The sequence below is a fragment of the Botrytis cinerea genome, chromosome 5 (genome assembly GCF_000143535.2).
Source record: "Botrytis cinerea B05.10 chromosome 5, complete sequence".
Lineage (NCBI taxonomy): Eukaryota > Fungi > Ascomycota > Leotiomycetes > Helotiales > Sclerotiniaceae > Botrytis > Botrytis cinerea.
The window spans coordinates 2,901,820-2,920,854 of NC_037314.1; the positions used below are offsets into that span (position 1 = coordinate 2,901,820).

General features: G+C 43.0%; 8 protein-coding genes across 8 annotated transcripts; 5 read left to right on the plus strand and 3 right to left on the minus strand.

Annotated features, from left to right (window-relative positions):
- Positions 1–27: 27 nt before the first annotated feature.
- Positions 28–2,007, minus strand: BCIN_05g08310 (hypothetical protein). The gene is made up of 5 exons (XM_024693251.1): positions 1,402–2,007; positions 1,247–1,351; positions 801–1,192; positions 657–734; positions 28–590 (listed from the first exon to the last, which is right to left on the minus strand). The coding sequence occupies exons 1-5, from the start codon at positions 1,555–1,557 to the stop codon at positions 182–184; spliced, it is 1,140 nt and encodes a 379-aa protein (XP_024549037.1). The 5' UTR covers positions 1,558–2,007; the 3' UTR covers positions 28–181.
- Positions 2,008–4,002: 1,995 nt separating this feature from the next.
- BCIN_05g08320 (hypothetical protein) lies at positions 4,003–5,395 on the plus strand. The gene is made up of 2 exons (XM_001548354.2): positions 4,003–4,671; positions 4,762–5,395. Exons 1-2 carry the CDS (start codon positions 4,387–4,389, stop codon positions 5,002–5,004), a joined length of 528 nt encoding a protein of 175 aa, XP_001548404.1. The 5' UTR covers positions 4,003–4,386; the 3' UTR covers positions 5,005–5,395.
- A 174-nt stretch (positions 5,396–5,569) lies between these two features.
- On the plus strand, positions 5,570–7,030 carry BCIN_05g08330 (hypothetical protein). The gene is made up of 3 exons (XM_001548353.2): positions 5,570–6,002; positions 6,064–6,168; positions 6,320–7,030. The coding sequence occupies exons 1-3, from the start codon at positions 5,694–5,696 to the stop codon at positions 6,722–6,724; spliced, it is 819 nt and encodes a 272-aa protein (XP_001548403.1). The 5' UTR covers positions 5,570–5,693; the 3' UTR covers positions 6,725–7,030.
- A 1,289-nt stretch (positions 7,031–8,319) lies between these two features.
- BCIN_05g08340 (hypothetical protein) lies at positions 8,320–11,430 on the plus strand. The gene is made up of 3 exons (XM_001548352.2): positions 8,320–9,534; positions 9,612–10,036; positions 10,090–11,430. Exons 1-3 carry the CDS (start codon positions 8,759–8,761, stop codon positions 11,325–11,327), a joined length of 2,439 nt encoding a protein of 812 aa, XP_001548402.1. The 5' UTR covers positions 8,320–8,758; the 3' UTR covers positions 11,328–11,430.
- Positions 11,431–11,439: 9 nt separating this feature from the next.
- BCIN_05g08350 (hypothetical protein) lies at positions 11,440–12,636 on the minus strand. The gene is made up of 3 exons (XM_024693252.1): positions 12,529–12,636; positions 12,141–12,463; positions 11,440–12,088 (listed from the first exon to the last, which is right to left on the minus strand). Exon 3 carries the CDS (start codon positions 11,956–11,958, stop codon positions 11,479–11,481), a length of 480 nt encoding a protein of 159 aa, XP_024549038.1. The 5' UTR covers positions 11,959–12,088; positions 12,141–12,463; positions 12,529–12,636; the 3' UTR covers positions 11,440–11,478.
- A 476-nt stretch (positions 12,637–13,112) lies between these two features.
- Positions 13,113–14,392, plus strand: Bcski6. The gene is made up of 2 exons (XM_001548349.2): positions 13,113–13,620; positions 13,713–14,392. The coding sequence occupies exons 1-2, from the start codon at positions 13,319–13,321 to the stop codon at positions 14,194–14,196; spliced, it is 786 nt and encodes a 261-aa protein (XP_001548399.1). The 5' UTR covers positions 13,113–13,318; the 3' UTR covers positions 14,197–14,392.
- On the minus strand, positions 14,393–16,307 carry BCIN_05g08370 (hypothetical protein). The gene is made up of 2 exons (XM_001548348.2): positions 15,955–16,307; positions 14,393–15,883 (listed from the first exon to the last, which is right to left on the minus strand). Exons 1-2 carry the CDS (start codon positions 16,105–16,107, stop codon positions 14,513–14,515), a joined length of 1,524 nt encoding a protein of 507 aa, XP_001548398.1. The 5' UTR covers positions 16,108–16,307; the 3' UTR covers positions 14,393–14,512.
- A 94-nt stretch (positions 16,308–16,401) lies between these two features.
- Positions 16,402–18,747, plus strand: BCIN_05g08380 (hypothetical protein). Its single transcript, XM_024693253.1, has 4 exons — positions 16,402–16,758; positions 16,814–16,914; positions 16,964–17,091; positions 17,142–18,747. The coding sequence occupies exons 1-4, from the start codon at positions 16,656–16,658 to the stop codon at positions 18,127–18,129; spliced, it is 1,320 nt and encodes a 439-aa protein (XP_024549039.1). The 5' UTR covers positions 16,402–16,655; the 3' UTR covers positions 18,130–18,747.
- Positions 18,748–19,035: the final 288 nt, after the last annotated feature.

Sequence of the window (19,035 nt, forward strand, 5' to 3'; positions counted from 1 at the left end):
AAACTTGTTGCGAATTAAAATTGGTTTTAAACATTAAATTATCACATCAATTCCGCCAGTCCGGGTCATGGGAAGCCCTTACAGCGAGTCCGAAGAACAAATCTCAAACTTTCGGGATTTCAAGTTCCATAAAATGAAATTTCTCATGTGAGAAAGTGGTATCATACACGTCCATTAACTTCTACTTTATTTGACAAGCCGGCACCGCGGCCTCATCCCCATTCCCACTTTCCAACCTTCTATGTGACTTTTGACTTTCATGAGAACTCGGACTAAGCCACAAGTCGCCCTTGACATCCATAGTCTGACTGATACTCGAATGTAGAGGTGGTGATTCTCGTCCGTTACTTGATATTACTGTCGTCGTGAACCCGACGATGGCGAGATCGGGCCTTAGATTTAGTTCCGTGTCGTACATTCTTGTTCGTCTTCGGTTCATGCCGCCCACCATGCGCGTGTGGAGGCCTCCGGATGATCCGATGGATTTCTCAGACCAGTCGAGGAATGAGCGGATGAGAGGCTTGAGTGTCGCTAAGCAAGAGGCTATAAGTCCGACTGCTGCCTCGACAATTGAGAGAATGATGACATCACTGATATAGGGTTAATATGTGAAGTTGGTACTGGAAATGGAAAGTGATGTGTAAGGGGAAACATACGCTATTGAATAAAGATAATCGTCGGTATGCAAAAGATCGTTAATGTATGCGATTCTTGTGAGGGTACATATGCTAGCACTGATAATCCGTCAGTATCTTTTGAGGCAACCTCTATCGGATTGGCAAATTAACAACGTCGCTTACATGGAACCTAATGCTAAAGTCATTGCGACCGCGACTTTTGTTCTGGTTGTGATTTGAAGATCTGCCACGATAAACGCCGGAATTATCCCCAGAGTCAAGTCTGCCATGACGTTCACGACTCCATGTCCATATGCCATGCCTGCTATCGTGGAGGGGTGTAAACAATGCCCGTCGATTGCTCCTCCGAATCGCCTCCAGTAGAATGATATCGGTCTACATTGAAGTAATAGAAAGGCGAAAAAAGCCGCGGTGTACAAGAGAAAGATTGCCATTGAGATATAAATGGCGTATATATGAACTGGCTTCACGGCGATGCGGACGAGGTAAAGAGCGATTGATATCTTGATAATAGCTATAGTAGGAGGGTAAATAATTTCCGAATAACACCACCACTAAATAAAAATGTCAGAAAATTTCAAGCCATGACTTGGTATTGAGAAGCATACTTTCAATCCGCGCAGGTACTGCTCCATTGTCATAGTATCATTGTGTTGCCCAAACCCTGAATTAACTCCCAATATAGTAAAGATAACCCCAGCGCATAGAAGAAACTATGCGATGTCAGTATATATCATTCCTGGCCCTACGTGATGAGCATTACCAAAGAGACAACTGCAATGGCATCATCAACACCAAATGCCTTCAACAACCTAGTTCGAACATAGCATCGTAAAGCAACCGCCACACACGCAATCCCAGAGAATAGCAATGTAATGATCAGAATTTCATCTTGCTTGTCGGGAGCTTCTGTCACCATCTCGGCAAGTTAAAATGTGCAAAGAAAGGTGAAGCAATGGTTAAAGAAATTCATAAGAGATAAAAGAGTGACCAGCCTAGCGACTCATTGGAATGATTACAAGATCAGAACGATCGTCAAGAATGGGAGAAGATTTCTTGCGTTTCCATTTGTTTATACTTTTGCGCAGCCCCGGCACCGATAATATGCTCCCCGACGCTCTGTTTCCTGACATCTTGCGGGTATTCTTCGATATTGTATGGGGATAGAGCACAGATGGTTATTCCTTAATGATAACGTTGGTCCTTGTTTTGATATAAAAGGAAGTGAAGGATCCGCTATTTTCATCAGGCGCAATCATTCTATATGTATCTCCGTATTCCAGAACAATATTCCTTCTTGCTGACTCCCCTCGTTCCATACGCATTGCTCAGGATTGGAAAGGAAAGAAGTTTGAATGTACCCAGCACCTTAATGTAGCTGTGTAAGGTCTATATGTGGGTCTCTGTGTATTTCTAGTAAAGCAGGGCAACCCACTAAATTTGACCCGCTCTCAAGCCGCTGAGCGTTGAGGTATCCACATGGGCGTCCACATGAACGTGTCCATACTCCGTACTTTGCAGAGGTAGCACTGGTCTCAGAGTGAGACGACAAGATTGATTGACCTTGGATTTTCGAAATCCATAGAACTTTGTGGGAAAAAGTGGTTTGAGTAAGATCAGATCAGAGCAGTAACCTTAGATTAAATGCGGATTAAGATTGGACAGTTGTCTAACTATAACCGGCTCTCTTGATGCCGCACCGCCTGTTCAAAAGCAGCCTTAAGACCCTGAAGTTTATTTGACCATTTTAATCCATACCGCCTTATAATTTGCACAACGTAGAACTATACGAACTTACAATGTGATAGATATCGGATTAATACCGGCGAGTGTGATATCGAATAACAAAAACATTCTCCGGAACCCGGTGCTACCCCTGCGTTCGAATAATTAATGTTCCCTTGGCTAACTTTGCCATGGAAAAGGAGGCAATGAATTTCGAGATCAAATTCTTCTAAAGATGTGGGAGAATCAATGGAAGAGTCAATGAACATCTTCTATTTTCCAGCTACAAGATGTTGAGATCGAGACTACTCATCTAATCATGTCAACCTTCATATTTTATCAGATTGATTCGGTTTGGCAATCAATTCGCGACAAAGGAAAGGGGATGCGAAGAGCCGCGTAATGTTCAGTAAAATCTTTGATGAATGAAATGAATCGACTCGTGGAATTATGAAGTGTTAGCATTGACATGGATGGCATAGATCTAAGAGCGATCCCTCCGGGGAACCACAACCTGTCAGATCAAAGATACCAAAAATATAAGCGTTTTGACGGTGCATCGAGGGATCAAACTTCTCCAAGATGCCAAGATGCTGGAACGATGATGAGCATCGAAGTTCCCCAGTATGGATAATCACTACTAGGGAGAGTTTCAGCATCTGTTCGTCCCGCTCATTGCTCACAAATCGTGATGCTTCCATGTCCAGGCGAGCCGGAGTAGACGAATCAATATAAATGACTTTCCCAATGCAAAAGTCCCTTGATTTGGCATGAGAGTCTTGCAACTGCCGGAAAACTATAAGAGGTTTATAGTACCTCGCATGCATTTTGACATCCATTACGCCAGGAACAACATGAGAATATCGCAGGAAAAGCACGAGATGATATGTCTTTACTTTTTTGTACTACAGCTGGTGGGAGGTCTGCCTACTCGACTACCTCATACACGAGGTCACGCACTTCTTTACTAGTCGAAATGAATCCCAGGCCTACTTAAGATGATGAGAGATCCAAAATGCAACAGAATGGTATTCGTATTGATGTTGCTTATTCATACCGCCAAAGCATCCGAAGAATAGGGATTAACCAACTAGACAAGGATGCCATTTCCGTTGTAGCTGAAGAAGATCACCCTTGGGCACGTGAGGAGCCGCTCCATCTTCATATCCTTTTAGTGACATGACCATCGTTCTTTTGACATATGTTTCAGTTTTGGGGATGCGCGATCGGAACGAGCCGCTCAAAAAGGTAAGAATGAGACTCATTTCTCAGGGTGGAGTATAGATCGTATGACATTGATGAATTAAAGTTGAGTTGCAGCAAGCATGAGAATATTTGAACGCCAGTGATAGCTGCCGACACCCTTCATTCAGATATGAGAATGGACAGTGACGTACGCTAAGCAGATTGACAGATGGGATAAACCAGTATAAAAACCAAGGCAAGGAGGTATATACACACAAACGAGCAGCTGCCGAATAAGGCAAACATGTGTACAAGGGGTTCCGGGGGCCCTCATGAATGTGTCTTAAATGTGAGCTGGGAGCACTAAGAAGCGACAAAGCAATATAAGTAGCTGTCTAGACCACCTACTTCGGAGTAGTTCAGGAGTTGTCGACTTTGCTGGAAACTTTTAGCGGAAGAGATATTTGGAGCGACAGAAACGGCCAAATAGGTGCTGGTGGCATGTGGCTGAGGGATTACCTAATCTGAAGATATGTTCACCAGTCCCAATGTGGCGCAATTTTACGATAAGAACTATCAAGGTTTTTCCAGCATCTTCAATCCAAACCGTTCAGGAGAATCGTTTATCGTTTCATCGTTATTGCTAAATAGAGTGAGCGTTGTGGAGGGTTGTTTAGAGGAGCCAGATTATTAGAGACTTGGGTAGCAACGGATAGCAAGCTTTTAAGTAAAAGCTGCAGAATAACAGTCTCTGCTTGAATTTTCAAAGCCAGGAGAAAAGGCACCACAGTGGAGAGATTCATAGTAGTTTTCATGACAGACAACTACCACTATAGCCATGTCATTCTTTAACGCTTTTGTCGGTACTTCTCGATCTGGCGACGCTTGGTTCCTGGCTGGCCCTACATCTTCCTTTCCGAATATCACGGCTTCCGGAGATACTGTCCTATCCGATCGCTTACCATGCAAAGGTTCTTTCGCACCTGGCTGCAAGGTTTTCCATGTGCCTGTTACCAATAGTGCTCAAGCAGTTGAAGTCGAGCTTGATGATGCTGTGGCGGCCGGACTCAAGGAGCAAGTCATAGTGTTTCAATACCAAGGCAAATTTCATGCCATTGACCACGTAAGTTAGCTGTCTTGTTCTTGCGTTCGATCAGAAAACCGAGAGTATTTTTCGACGGGAAAAGTTGAACTACTGCTGAATAGTTGGTAGAGCTGTCCGCATTCCTCTTTCCCACTTTCACGAGGCACGCCGTTTGACATTGAGGATTTCGGCATACGGTTGAGCGTAGGGATACAATGTCCAAAACACGACTGGTCTTTTGATCTGATCCACGGAAAAGGCGACCGAGGAAGTTATAAGTTAAAAGTCTGGGAAGTGCAATTGCGGCCAATTCCTGGAGCGGAGAATGAAGAGAGGGAGGTTTGGGTTAGAAGGAAGCAAAGGATAGGATAAGCGACATTCAAACCCGAACCCGAGGTGTAGATGGAAATCAATTCGCAGAGGGGGAAGTAGAGAGTTGACTTCGACGGAGGATGAGACTGGTTTTGTTTTGAGGGGCATGCTAGAATTTTAGCCATGCTGGCCATGGACGCAAAACCTGTCAGTATCAGGGCTCATGATCCCCCCTTGATTATCTAATCTGACCATCTGTTGTATACAATTTACACCAATATACGCAGGTGTAAAGTAAAAGTTTAATAAAGCATTGGATCCATCTTTCAGGACGCCTGAACGAATCAAGTTTTGCCCACACCACGTTCACAACAAGTCAAGTGGGGTCACGCGGCAATGCGGGGTTTGCTGGAGATCGCCGAAGCGGTAAAACGCGCCGGAAGAATTATGAATGCCTTCGGTCAAGTACCTGCCAAGTACATCCATTACATGTCTTGGAAATACACGTAGGTAGATAACGGTTGGAATTTCACCGAAAACATTTTCCGATAATGAGCCGGATATTAGGAATATACGGTGGCTTATTATCTCATGGTACTTCATACCGCTCCAAGTTCCTGATTTTGAGATCTATAAGTAGCTGCTTGAATCTACTCTCCTGAAGCCCATTGAAGCAGTTGCTAAACAGTTGATATACTTCGTGATCTCGATAGTTGGTCTATTAACCCGTACTTTCCAACACTCTCAAGATGGTTCGAAATCTTGGACTCCTTTTGGCCGGTCTGGCTACCACATTATTCGCATCTCCTATCTCCAGCGCAAACCCACCAGCGTTTATACTTGCCGGTGATTCAACAACGGCCGTTCAGAATGCAGCTTTAACAGGTGGTGGATGGGGTGATGGTTTCATCGCTACCCTTCGCAATGGCGCTGGAGGTATCAATTATGGACACAATGGTGCAACGACTGTAAGCTTCGTGAATGGTGGCGATTGGGCAAAAGTATTGGCATCGGTAGCAAAGTACAAGGCAGACTATACAACTTTTGTTACAATTCAAGTAAGTATTGGCAAGCAGTGGAGAGGGACAAGTGATGAGATGGTATTGACGCGTGAATTAGTTCGGTCACAACGATCAAAAGGCAACGGCAAACATTTCGGTTGCGGAGTACATGGACAATTTGAAGAACATGGCGGAGGACGTAAAAGCCGCTGGTGGAACTCCAGTAAGTCAATTCTCTTTCACAGGTTCTGAGTCCTCCATTGTGTTGGTGTCGAGAACACGAAGGGTTTATCCATTGGCGACCAGAAAATTAGGCAACGGGGTGCTTTCAGCAATCTCAATATACAACAAAGTCAACTAACCTGGGTACTTAGATCCTCGTCACTTCCCTTACCCGCCGAAGCTTCAATAGTTCAGGTCTTGCTAGCGAAAGTCTGGCCGTCCAAGCTAATGCTACCATAGCCGTTGCTAAGTCGATCGGATCTTTGTACATAGATCTTAACCGCGCATCCACAGACTATGTAGATGCTATCGGGGCGACTAATGCTGCGACGTACAACTTGAAGCCAACGGACTTCACACATTTGAATACTGCCGGAAGTGTTTTGTTCGGAAATATCGTCAGTGGATTGATCGATGTGACTGTGGGCAGTTCATTTGGTTTCAATATCAAGACTTATACCAAGCCAAATGCAACAATTGCAAAGGATGTTGCCAGTGGGACTTACATATTCCCGAGTGGATTTGGAACTCTACCAAACAACACCCTTCCAGCATAGGATCCTGGTGTGATGAAAAAACGTTTTGGAAATTGTATATACTTCGAGATTTCTTTTCTGGAAACTGTATATACTATGATATGAGATTTAATGAAATGGCGATGATTGTTTTATTATACTTTAGATGGGCTTTTGTTCTCAAATGCAACATGACATCAGATAAAAATAATTTCTATTAGAAAGAAAGAAAGAAATGACGGCGTATATTGGTATTCTAGCCCGGAACAGTCCATCATGAATGCTACATACAAGAAAAATGCTGAGGAATGCTTGAAAACACACCTCCCTCACTAAATGAACATCGCATTTAAAATCTCACAAGTATTCGACATGGGATAATAGTGAGTCGTTCAAGCTAAATGAATGTATACGTTCAAATTAAGTTGTGGCGTGCGAGCACTAGACCCGGAATGTTTATAGGGTTGTTTAGAGCCAAGTAAGCCTCTGCCGTTCCTTTCGGATGCACGGAAAGGCTTGTATTTTATTTGGTCGAGAGTAATGGGGAGATAATCTGACAAGGCAATATCTTACAACGCTGTAATCAATATAAATATCGAATTGTGAGATTATCTTGTCTTGATAGATTCTATTATTCTTGTTATTTCACATCAACGTTGATGCATTATATCCTGGGATTTATGGGAAACCGGCACCAGACTTGACACTGACAATGAAGATCATCTTCCTCACGAACTACCTACAATTCGTATTGTTGGCAGAATAGGAAGTTAGATCTAATCATCTAATGATTCCTTGCAATTGCACCTTTCAAAGTCAAGTATAAAATGCTGAATGCGGATGTTGCTGCCTTGCCTGTCTACGCATTCTGTTCAATGAGAAAACATTGTTAAGATACCTTGAACTTTCTTCCTCATACTGTAACGTTACTTTAGTTTGTACTGCCGCCAACTGTATGTTTCCAATACGAACATGGTTCATTTCCCTTTGAGTTAGTTGAAACTTTCTTCTAAATATCATTCGAACGTGTTCAGATGTAGGTGCTGGCAGCCGATGTAAGTATGAGTACAGTATGTCTATACGAGTACTATATCCTGAATTTTGCTAAATTCCCTCAGGGCCTGCCTAACCTTTTGATATCATTGGATTTTCTCATGAATGTTGGGTATTCGATTTCACCCCCCGTGCAAATACCGAGTTCCGGCCGCCTGCATTCAATCAGTCGGTCTTACACGTTCTTGCCACCAATATCATTCCATCACTAACGGTCAGACAATCGTTGTCTTGCTATCAAACCCCGAAGACTTCCCATTGTCGATGTTTGCACTCCTGATATACTTTCCCACAGTTTCCAATTTGTTCACTTCTTACGTATGGACTATGCTCTCTTTAATTATTCATCACCATTTTTCTATTCTATCGAAAATTTTCAATGATTGTGGAGTTTTGGAAAGCACGTCATTGTGAAAAATGGTGTTGTGAGTTTTCAATCATCTAAATAGGAATCTTTTCTCCGATATATGAATAATAGTTTGACATGTTTCTGTTGGTTTATTGGAGAATTCAATTAAGCTTAAAATGATGGGACACCAGTGAAATGTATTCTTAAGCCCCTTCATCTGTGTTCAACATTAAACGAGCAAATAAGATCGTTTACTCTTCATGATCTATCCATACTTTATTCATCTTATACCCACAATGGTCAAATCTCAACACCAGAATCTTAAATCTTGAGATCTAAAATCCCTACCAGTTTGGTGAGCTCGATCACTTTCTAAGAATTCTATGTCCCGTTAAATTTCCACCGCTGTGGGCTATTCATGGGTGTCCTAAGGGACGTTAGCACGGCTAGTTCCACAAATCGAAATGATATTCGTTTTGTAATCTAATAATTAGTATGCGATAAGAATGGCAAATGGTGCAATACCGATGGATCAATTTTTTCCGCATCGAACACGCTTAGTGGCGGTATGAGACTTCTCTTGCGTATAAACTAGGTCTTGTAACTTTTGCCATGCCTCATTTTCACTTCACATCTCTTGGTATTCTCTTAATTCAACATTCAGTCTTGGAGAAATGGGGTTTTCATCTTTGAAAAGCCGCCTCTTTCCTCGGCAGCCGGAGGGCAACGTCACCCCCGCATCTGTCGATCACGAAAATGATGGGGCAGCATCAAGTGTTACTGGCACCGACGAAATCAGTAAATCTATTGAGGAAAATGGTATTCCAACTGAGAAAATCAATCCCGAAACGAATGTTAAAGAGTCCTCACCCATCGTCGAAAGCTCACCTCTCGATATCGAAAAGGCGACACCAGAATCAGGAAGGTTTGGTGATGATGATCCATTACTTAAAGATATCCCATGGCAAGTTCGCCGAATTGTCAGTCTCGAGGATGATCCTACCGAACCTACAATCACGTTCCGCTATTTCCTTCTAACTCTGATATTCGTCGCACCAGGAGCTTTCTTATCGCAAATGAGCCATTTCCGTACGACATCCGCTCCATACTCGGTCTTCTTCGTTCAAATTTGTTCCAATTATGTTGGTGTTTGGCTGGCAAAGGTCCTTCCAGCTAAGACCATCTGGTTACCATTTGGAGGAAGCTTTAGTCTGAATCCGGGTCCGTGGGGAACAAAGGAACATGTATTGGTTACCATTTCCGCAGCATCTGGTGCCACTTACAACCTGGCCTACGCCCCAATTTCTATCGCTGAGCTCTACTTTGGAATTACTATTCACCCAGCAGTTGCGATATTCTTTATGTGGTCTGTAGTGTACATTGGGTATTCTTTTGCAGCCATTGCTAGACAATTTTTGCTCTATGATCCTGTATACCCATGGTATCAAGCGTAAGTTCTTGTTTTTTTACAGCTGGGCATGGCGAGAAAATTAGGGAATGATTATCGCTAACTTCGAATTTCAATAGACTCTGTCAGACTGCTCTGTTCGAAACTCAAAAGAAGCAAAGACAGCATCCATCCCGTGTTTCAAAGAAACAGATGAGAGTATTCTTTGGAGTTCTTGCAGGAATCACTTTATGGCAATTCCTCCCAGAGTTTGTGTTTCCAATGCTTGGTTCTTTGGCATTCCTCTGTTGGGTTGCTCCAAAGAACAAGGTTGCGAATTTCATGGGCTCAGGTTTGGGAGGAATGGGTTTCTTAAATCTAACACTTGATTGGTCAAGTATTGCTAGTTTGAGTAACTCCAACAGCTTGTTTGTAACTCCATGGTGGACTCAAGTCATCATCTTCCTGGCTTTCGTAGTCAACTGTTGGATACTACTTCCAGCCGCAAAATGGGGAAGTCTAGGTAGTTGGAAGCTTGAATTGATGTCTAATCGTCTCTTCATGGGTATGTCACATGTCCCAGAATGGTATGTCTGACAGTTGCTAACAAATTATCAGAAAATGGAACTTCTTATCCTACCACCCACCTCATCACACCTCAAGCCACACTCAATGAGACTGCTTACGAAGAGTATGGGCCAATCTACGTTGGTACCCAACAACTTTGGAATATGTTTTTCGATTATGCAGCATACACTTCCGGCATTAGTTGGATTTTTTTCTTCGGATATACACAAATCAGAGACACACTTAAGAAATTGAACGCCCGCCGTAAAAATAAAGTCGAGGGCGAGACCATCAATCACCAATATGGCGATCAATTGAATGTTCTCCAACGTTCTTATAAAGAAGTTCCATGGTGGTGGTCATTGATCCTCTTCCTCATCACATTTGTCGTTATGATGGTAATTTTGGGCACCGGCAATCTTTTTATTCCTCTATGGACATATTTCATTGCTGTTCTTACAGGTGTTGTGGTTGTTGTCCCACTTGGCTGGCTATATGCCCTATCCAATTTCCAACTTCCGATCGGTACCTTCAACGAACTCTTGTATGGTCTGATGGTTAACGCGGTCGACGGACACAAAAATCCTTCGGGTGCATCGGTTTACTCATCCCTCGCTGGTGATGCATGGTATCGTGCACAACTTATGCTTCAAGATCAAAAAATCGGTCACTACATGCATATCCCTCCTCGAGACACCTTCTTCGCCCAAGTCTTCGGTTGTTTTATTGGTATTCCAATCAATTACGGCGTCGTAAAATGGGTACTCAGTACAAAGGCGGATTATTTGAGCGGTGCTGTAACGGATCCAACACATCAATGGACTGGACAAGGTCTCGCTACTACCTTGACTACTAGTACACAATACGTTCTCATCGGACCTTTACGCCTCTTCCAGTTGCCTATTTTCAAACCTCTTCCATACGGGTTTCTTGTTGGGGCAATACTTCCAGGCATCATCTATGCTCTCCATCGTCGCTTCCCCAAAGCTAAATTTCATCTCTTCAATACCACTATTTTCTTCTCCGGTCTTTCTACATTCTATGGAAACATCTCTACTGGATATACTTCTTCCATTATTGGTGGTTTCATTGTCGCCTACTGGGCGTATAGATATAGATATGAGCTGTGGGCACGATATAATTATATCCTTGCCGCTGCTTTCGATGCAGGATTCAATTTAAACATGTTATTGATTTTCTTGTTCTTTGGCGCAGGAAAGGTCGTTACCATGCCAAATTGGTGGGGCAACAATGCAGATAGTACAGATAGATGTTTTGCTTTGGAGTAATTGGGATGTATGATGGCATGGTTTACGGACATGAAAGACCCACTGGATGAACGTGGTGTTATGAAACTCGATCTGAGATAATGATAATGAAGATATTTTATTAAAATTTCGGTGCTTCTATTTGAATTACCTCGTGCATATGACTTCTTAATTATTGCAAGATAGCACTATCCTTTCGGACTTCATTGCCCCCACTATTAGCTGTATTGTTGACACCAGTTCCATTCTTCAAATAACAATACTCCCCATTCTTTATTACCATACTGACCGCCCTACATAACCCTCCTCCTACGTCGATCCCACCTTGCAGATTTGTCGAGTAACCCGCGTTATACTCTGCGCAGGCCATTATGCACTGGTTTAGATCTGGCATATATATCTTCATGATGTCATGGATACCTGGATTTCCATATTGAGCGCCAGACGGATAGTTCGTGTAACAGGCGACGCGAAAAGTCTGAGCCGTTCCTGATAGATTGATAGCTGAACCCTCTGAAGAGAGCGGCTGAACAAGAGAATCATTGAAGGTGGAAAATTCATCGGAGCAATGGGAAATTGGTGCAGTAGACACTGATGGAGTAGATGGCAGGGATGATGTTGTAGATGGTGAAGCTATATTTGAATTATCCATAAACAATCCTGAGCTTGTGCTTGAAGGTGCTATCGAGTTTATGATGCTCGTGGAATATATGACGCTTGCTATTGTCGAGCATGCCCCAGCGGCAGAACCATCTACTCCCAAAGTTGTGTCGACACCTGTGCTAAGATATCGGATTAAAAGCTATCCATTGATGTCTCATAGGCTCAAGTTACCTTTTGCAATTATTCCTTTGTGCCGCGATTCCAGCTACTACACCTCCACCTATTCCACCCACGACAACGAGACACAGCAAGACGACCAAAGCCCAAAATGTTTCAACTGACAACCCCGCAATTTGTCTACGCTCTAATATTGTACTCTTTTTACCCTGTATTCCAGAGTGGGTTTCCTTTGATGTTCATTGCCCTGTTTGCTGTGAAGGAGCATATCCCACCTCAAGACCTGGTTGAGTCTCAACGGAAGTGTTCGAGCATAAACCACTATTCGAAAAAGTTTGTTTGTAAGTGTCCATTGGGGTAGGATTATAGAAAGATATCTGAAATCATTCAGTAAAAAAGATTGAAGTATTGAGTTTGCAGGAAGTGGGAAGGGAACTTCTACCAAAGAATCTCTAAATCTAAAAGTATTGCATCGATATTAAAAGGTATGTTGGAAAGATGTGGCATGCGCGCTTGCGTTACACATATCTCACTGAAGGATCTCGACCCCGAAACAAATACGAGGGTGTTAAAGCTCAAGCTTTGTGAGATTGGGGTACAAAAATGTAATCATAAAAGCCGTGCAAAGAAAGGTTTCCAAAAAGCGAGAACGATGCAACGTTCTGTAAAGCAAATAAAGGAACGCGTGAGGCAAGTCAAGTAGGCCGAGTGTTTGAGCATTCACTTGGAGTCACAAAATATGAGGATGCGAACACACGAAAAGACTGATTGCTGTGAACGGAAAAGACTGAAACCAGGTAGGACAGCTTATACTATAGACATAGCGATATTAGAATGGGTGGTTTCGTACTGATCATGATAGGGGCTCAACTCCCGTTTTCTTTCGTGACTGACGAGAGAAAAGTCTCTCCCTTTTGATTAGATATATTGAGAATGAGAAGGGCATCTGATAGATGTTGAGCTGACTAATAACCTGGCATCTAATCTTATCTAATCTACGATGCCTAAGATCAACAAAAATATTTTGTTACCAAAGCTTTTTGAGCTTCACGATTTGGAAGCTTGAAGAAAGACTTGTATTGTTCCCATCATTGTCTCTTATAACTGTCCCGTTTCAGCAGAATACCATTCGCATAGTCTCCGGTCTGCAGCAAATTCTTGCACTTCGCCAGTTTGTGTCCGCGCACATCCCATTACGTACTTTCTTTGACGCCCTCCTCAAAAGCACAATCATGCCCCTCGACACTTCAACATACTCCCTTGCTCTCCTTCGTCTTGATGGTCGCAGATGGAATGAACTTCGCCGCCTTACAGCACAAATTTCAACCCAACCATCATCCGATGGATCTTCGTATCTTTCAATGGGCAATACCCAAGTACTCTGCACAGTGACCGGTCCTTGCGATCCCTCAAAATTACGATCGATTGGTGGTGGTGGAAGTAACAATGCTGGGGAAAAAGCTGAAGTCAGAGTGGAAATCAGTTTTGCAGGCTTTGCAGGCGTGGATAGGAAGAAGTATGGTAGGAACGATAAGTAAGTCTCCTTCGGTTGCTTTGTCCGCTACATACTGGGGATCTATACTATACTAGTTCGTGTGGAATGGAAACTAATCAGGTCCATTGCAGACGTATACAAGAACTTTCAAACACCTTATCCACAACCTTTACTCCTCATCTCCTCACCACTTTGACTTCTCATTCGACAATCCTCATTTCCCTTCACATCTTGTCATTAGATGGCTCACTTCTTTCTGCTCTTATTAATGCCTCAACTCTTGCTTTAATCGATGCTGGTATCCCAATGCCTTCTTATATTTGCGCTTGTACAGCTGGTTCTACATCTTCATACTCGAGTAATGATGAAAAAGCAGACCCATTGTTGGACTTAAATTTGGGCGAGGAGCAAGAATTACCATTCCTCACGGTGGCGACAGCTGGAGAAGGCGATGGTGATGGAGTTGTGGCATTGGTAATGGAGACAAGGGTACAAGCCGGCAGATTGGAGGGCATGTTGGCTGTAGGAGTGGATGGGTGTAAACAGGTCAGAGAGATTCTAGATGGAGTAATTAGGACTAGGGGGAAGAAAATATTGAGTGGTGCAATGGCTTAGTAGGGCTAGATATGTATATCATACGAGGGAAGCATACGAGGGAAGAACAGCATCAATAGATGATACCCTGGTGTTTTTATGGCGTCATAACGGTAATGGGATAGGATGGCAGGAATGGAATAACATTACATCAAGGGAACCATGTGATGATTGTCAGAAGTTCGGCGCGTGTCTCATATGTTCACAAAATGAATGATGGAATATTTGTTACTATTACTATGTAAACTGCGAGTGAAATCTGCATGCTTCTACTCCAGGAAAACTCACAAATCCAACTTTCTCTCAAAAACTTCAAAATTTCTTGACACAGACCTACTTAAAGTTCTCCATGTTTGATTTCGGGCTCTGGAGTTGGTAGTTCCCAATCTTCCGGAAGCTCCTCAATGATGATCTCAGGCTCATTTGCAGCTTTCGTTTCTGGTTCTGGAGCTGCTTCTTCCACAACAGTTTCCTCAACCTCCTCAGGAATGAGTCCCTCAGGAATCTTCTTCTTTTCGCCTTCGCCCAGTCTGATAGCGTCAACCCAATTTTCAATTGCCTCGATTGTCACATCTTCAGAAATCAGAGAGTCGCCCTTGCTAGGGAGAGCTCGATACCAGTTTCTTCGTCCATTGAGAGCGATGATTTCAATATCACCTTTCAAACCTAAAGCTTCTTTGACTTGCGAGAACCCAGGGTTTTCGGCTTGAAGTATATAAAATGGAAATAAATTTCGTTGGTGTAAATGATGTTTGTGGGAAACTTCGGCTAATGATGTAGAAGCTAAGCCTGTAATTTCGTTTGAGGCATCTGGAAGAAGTGCCAGAATGCATGTAGCGGTCTTAGGACCAAGACAATTCTTTTTGAGGTCGGTTTCGGAAGTCAGGATAGGAATTGCAGGCGCTGGTGGAAGGACAATTGGTTTCTCTGTTTCGACTTCTGGTGATGGTGATTCAGTTGGTTGATTTTCTAATGTTTCATCTGTTTGGGTGACAGGCTTTTCGGATTTGGCGTGAGATGCCGATGCTGCTTCGAAAGACTCCTTTGCTTTTGCGGAAGACTTTTTGTTTGTTTTGGATTTGGAAGCTTTAGCCTTTGCTGCTGGTGGATCTGGATTAGGTTCGGCAGCTTGTGTAAGAAATTTGACCATGCCATCCTTCTTTAATTCTCCATCATACACAATTCCTTCAGCTGCTTCACCACCAGGTAACAAAATAAGTGTAGGAAATTTGGTGATGCCAAATAACTCAATGGAAGCTTTCTCTGTGTTTCTGATCTGTGCCACGTTGATACTGCCCTTGAAATCAATGGCAATAGCTTTCAATGTTGCGCTTGTCTTCCCTTTGTCGGTAAATAGAATTGCTTTCGCAGTGTCTTTCGCATCGGCCAAGAAACTCTCCAAATCTTTGTCTGTAACTCTCTTTACAAGATTTGGGATTTTATCGACTACTGCATCGACAATTCCTTTTGCAGTGCGTGGTCCATTGTAATCTTCAACGATTGGCTTTCCGGGTTTGCTTCCAGGTTTAACGATTTTGAGGGTAGGGAAACCTTGAACACCAAATCCTCCGCAGAAAGCTTTATTTGATTCCTCATCGCAATCGACGGCTGCTACTTTTGCGAGACCAGCAAGATTCTTGGCGGCTTTTTCGTAAGCTGGTTGAAGGTTCTTGCAATGTCCACACCATGGAGCATAGAATTCGACAATCTGCACAGGAGAAAGTTAATGACGGATGTGCCGATAGAATGCTTGAGGATGAGGATGAGGTGAATGCTTACGGAAGTATGGTTCGATTGAGCGATCAAGCGATCATAGTCCTTTCCATTAATTGACAAAACAGCTGAACTCTTTGGGTACAGTCCAGCATGAACTGCGGGCAAAGCACACAGCAAAGCTGCAGCTGCAGTTGAAATGACTCCAGTATTGACCATTTTAAATAATTGTAAATTGTAATTACTACCTGTAGCTGTAGGAGCTATTGAATTTTTTGTCAATACATGTAAGAAGAAAAGAAGACTGGAAGTATATGGAAGTGGTGTATTTATGGACGCGAAAAGGCCACAGTCGCAAGATGTGTATTACGACACGAGGTGGAAGAATTTGGATGAGGTATCGTTACTGAATGGAATCCGGGGTAAAATACGCACTAGGCACGCTAGGCTGTCTGTACTGCTATTTTAGTGTTGTCCGTGGAGCGGTGAAACGGCAGAATTCAATTGGTGAGAGGCGGGGTTACCATAGGTATTCCATGGCAAGGCTGGATTTACCGTCCTAGCATCGCATCGCATCGCCGTGCATTCTCATCATACCATTCACACAGAGAACCCGGGGCAAATTCTTACACTCAACCTCGCTGTCGCTCTCAGCTCAACTGCAAATCATATGTGCAGCGCAAGCTTTCTCATTCGTCTCTAATCATATCCCACCTTGCTTACACTCACCGGGCCACCAATCTTCAACTGGGCAACCATATTCAACAATGGCGTCGCAAATCCCCCCAAAGTTGAAGACCGCAGACTTAACTCGATTTATCATCAAGGCGGCACAACTCGAAAAGGCGAAGCCGGTCATATCATATTGGTGTACGTGTCAAAGTCTTACCGCACAAACCAAACTCTAACATTGCCATCCCCGCAGGTGAATACTGGATCGTCAATCAGATCCTTTCGAAGGGTCTACATACTGGAGATGCAGAGACGCTACAATATACGACTACTTTGATGGAAAAACTTGAGAGGGTATGAAAACCCACTGTATGCGAATCGGACTATAGTTAAATCAAGGCAGATAAAATCAGAGAATCCAGATAACGATGCAATTATGGATGATACTGCAGGCCAAGCATATTGCGAACAGTTTGGCATGGAAATCTTTTCAAGGGCAGATCGAGCCGTGGAAGTAAATAAAGTGACAAAGTACGATCCCAATAATTCTATTCTTCTGCACCTTGGCTGATGATCTCTAGACAAACTGCGGAAACTTTTCAAGCCGCAGCAACCTTCCTGGAACTATTGAATATCTGGTCACCACCGGATGCCGAAACTCAGGCTAAGATCAAATATGCAAAATGGAATGCAGTTCGTATCGTGAAAGCATTGAAGGAAGGAAAAGACCCTAATGAATCCAATCCTAAACCACAACCAGTTCCCAAGGATGAGCTACCACCATTAGATCCAAATGATCCTGAGGTACAATTGTTAGGGGAACAGAAAGCAAGGCAAGCTTCTGTGGAAGATGTCATCGACGAGCAAGATCAATTGGAAGCGAAATTAGCAAGGCAGTCATCAATAGATCGGTCTCTGCACCCCTCTGAGCAAGTTTCAGCTCATGGATCTCCAACCAATAAATCGGCTCCATTTGAACCATATCCTCGAGATGGGTTTCCATATACCGCAGTCCAAGACGATAATGTATCCCCTCTCGAGCCATCCCCGAAAGATAGGAATGGATCTATAGGAGGAGGATATTTTCCAGAAGTTCCAACTTTTACATCAGAACCTCGAGATTCGACTTTACCAACAGCTCCTGCCCCAGATACTACATTCGATCTTGGTTTACCGGATACATCTAGTCTTGCAGCACCTGGAATTTCTCCCGGAATGAGACCTTCTCCGGATTTTCAATCGTTTCCACCCCCAACTTTACCTGGAGAACAACCGTCAGACACAGCACCTCAAGACTTTTATCGTCAGCCTCCACCATTGGGCCAAGGAAATGTACATGCTCCACCTACCAACCAGATTTATCAATCTGAACCTCCCCCGTCAGATACTTTTACAGCACCAATAGTCCCACCAGTCACACAATCCCGCGGTCAATTGAATACAGACGATGAGGCAATTGCCAAAGCACAAAAACATGCAAGATGGGCAATTTCAGCGTTGAATTTTGAGGATGCTGAAACGGCAGTAAAGGAGTTAAGGGCCGCACTACAAACATTGGGTGCGCAATAATTTTAAAGACAAGTGACCCTTTGAAATTTGATGTATTTAAATCAATAAGCGGCAGGCTCACGTGTGGTTTGTGATTTTGCAAAGCAAATACCCAATTGTTATTTAGTATCTTTCATTGGCACATTTTCTACCTAATTCATTGCTCAGTTGAATATTCTTCAGGCCCACTATTCAGGTTCTAAACTCATATCCTTTTTCTGACTTCCAGCTTCACTACCAATTGCAATGCAGTTCTCACACCTTCATATCCAGCCTGGTTCTCAACGTTCTGCACTATCAGGAACATTGATATAGTCTAGTATTATGAGAATCCATGATTACTGAATATGAGACCTTTTGAATTTTACTGTACTTAGGCCAATTGGCTTTAATGTGTTGACATTGTTTGAGATTTGGGGGGGAATCATCATTGGCGAAATTAACGAAGCTAGAATTGAAGTTGGAAACTTTACATGAAAGAAACAATTCGGTGATATTTATAAACCCAAATAGATCTAACGTGTATTCCTAAGCCATTCAGATTAAATTCTACTTGTATAGTACGGAGACGTCCTTATTTCAACCTTATATTTTACATTGATCTTTTGAAGAGCATCTCGTTCTTGCAAATTAGGTCCAACTCGATAGTCTATATCTTGGTCATAGATCCTACATCCGACGATAGTGTGATTTAATGGGCGATACATGGTCAGATTCATTCTCAATCATCGCCAGCCAGATTCTCAAACAATACTATGAGCGTTGTACTCCAACCTTTGATGATTACATTTAGCATCCTGAACTCAGGATTTCGAAGATACTCGTGAATAAGATCGTTCTTAATGCCAACTTCGCTTCGTCTATGTATCGGGTTAAGATCGTTTTAATTCAAAGATGAAAACAAACGTTTAGTTCATTTTACTCCTA

Excerpts from the sequence above, each read along its gene's own strand:
- BCIN_05g08340 (XM_001548352.2), top strand. The coding sequence starts at position 8,759 with ATGGGGTTTTCATCTTTGAAAAGCCGCCTCTTTCCTCGGCAGCCGGAG. Across the intron at positions 9,535-9,611 it reads GTATACCCATGGTATCAAGC|ACTCTGTCAGACTGCTCTGT; the intron begins GTAAGTTCTTGT and ends GAATTTCAATAG. Across the intron at positions 10,037-10,089 it reads GTCTAATCGTCTCTTCATGG|AAAATGGAACTTCTTATCCT; the intron begins GTATGTCACATG and ends ACAAATTATCAG.
- BCIN_05g08350 (XM_024693252.1), bottom strand. The coding sequence starts at position 11,958 with ATGGATAATTCAAATATAGCTTCACCATCTACAACATCATCCCTGCCA.
- BCIN_05g08310 (XM_024693251.1), bottom strand. The coding sequence starts at position 1,557 with ATGGTGACAGAAGCTCCCGACAAGCAAGATGAAATTCTGATCATTACA. Across the intron at positions 1,193-1,246 it reads AGTACCTGCGCGGATTGAAA|TGGTGGTGTTATTCGGAAAT; the intron begins GTATGCTTCTCA and ends ATTTTTATTTAG. Across the intron at positions 735-800 it reads ACTTTAGCATTAGGTTCCAT|TGCTAGCATATGTACCCTCA; the intron begins GTAAGCGACGTT and ends ACGGATTATCAG.
- BCIN_05g08320 (XM_001548354.2), top strand. The coding sequence starts at position 4,387 with ATGTCATTCTTTAACGCTTTTGTCGGTACTTCTCGATCTGGCGACGCT. Across the intron at positions 4,672-4,761 it reads AATTTCATGCCATTGACCAC|AGCTGTCCGCATTCCTCTTT; the intron begins GTAAGTTAGCTG and ends AATAGTTGGTAG.
- BCIN_05g08380 (XM_024693253.1), top strand. The coding sequence starts at position 16,656 with ATGGCGTCGCAAATCCCCCCAAAGTTGAAGACCGCAGACTTAACTCGA. Across the intron at positions 16,759-16,813 it reads GCCGGTCATATCATATTGGT|GTGAATACTGGATCGTCAAT; the intron begins GTACGTGTCAAA and ends CCATCCCCGCAG. Across the intron at positions 16,915-16,963 it reads TGATGGAAAAACTTGAGAGG|ATAAAATCAGAGAATCCAGA; the intron begins GTATGAAAACCC and ends AAATCAAGGCAG.
- Bcski6 (XM_001548349.2), top strand. The coding sequence starts at position 13,319 with ATGCCCCTCGACACTTCAACATACTCCCTTGCTCTCCTTCGTCTTGAT. Across the intron at positions 13,621-13,712 it reads AAGTATGGTAGGAACGATAA|ACGTATACAAGAACTTTCAA; the intron begins GTAAGTCTCCTT and ends GGTCCATTGCAG.
- BCIN_05g08370 (XM_001548348.2), bottom strand. The coding sequence starts at position 16,107 with ATGGTCAATACTGGAGTCATTTCAACTGCAGCTGCAGCTTTGCTGTGT. Across the intron at positions 15,884-15,954 it reads CTCAATCGAACCATACTTCC|ATTGTCGAATTCTATGCTCC; the intron begins GTAAGCATTCAC and ends TCTCCTGTGCAG.
- BCIN_05g08330 (XM_001548353.2), top strand. The coding sequence starts at position 5,694 with ATGGTTCGAAATCTTGGACTCCTTTTGGCCGGTCTGGCTACCACATTA. Across the intron at positions 6,003-6,063 it reads CAACTTTTGTTACAATTCAA|TTCGGTCACAACGATCAAAA; the intron begins GTAAGTATTGGC and ends CGCGTGAATTAG. Across the intron at positions 6,169-6,319 it reads AAGCCGCTGGTGGAACTCCA|ATCCTCGTCACTTCCCTTAC; the intron begins GTAAGTCAATTC and ends CTGGGTACTTAG.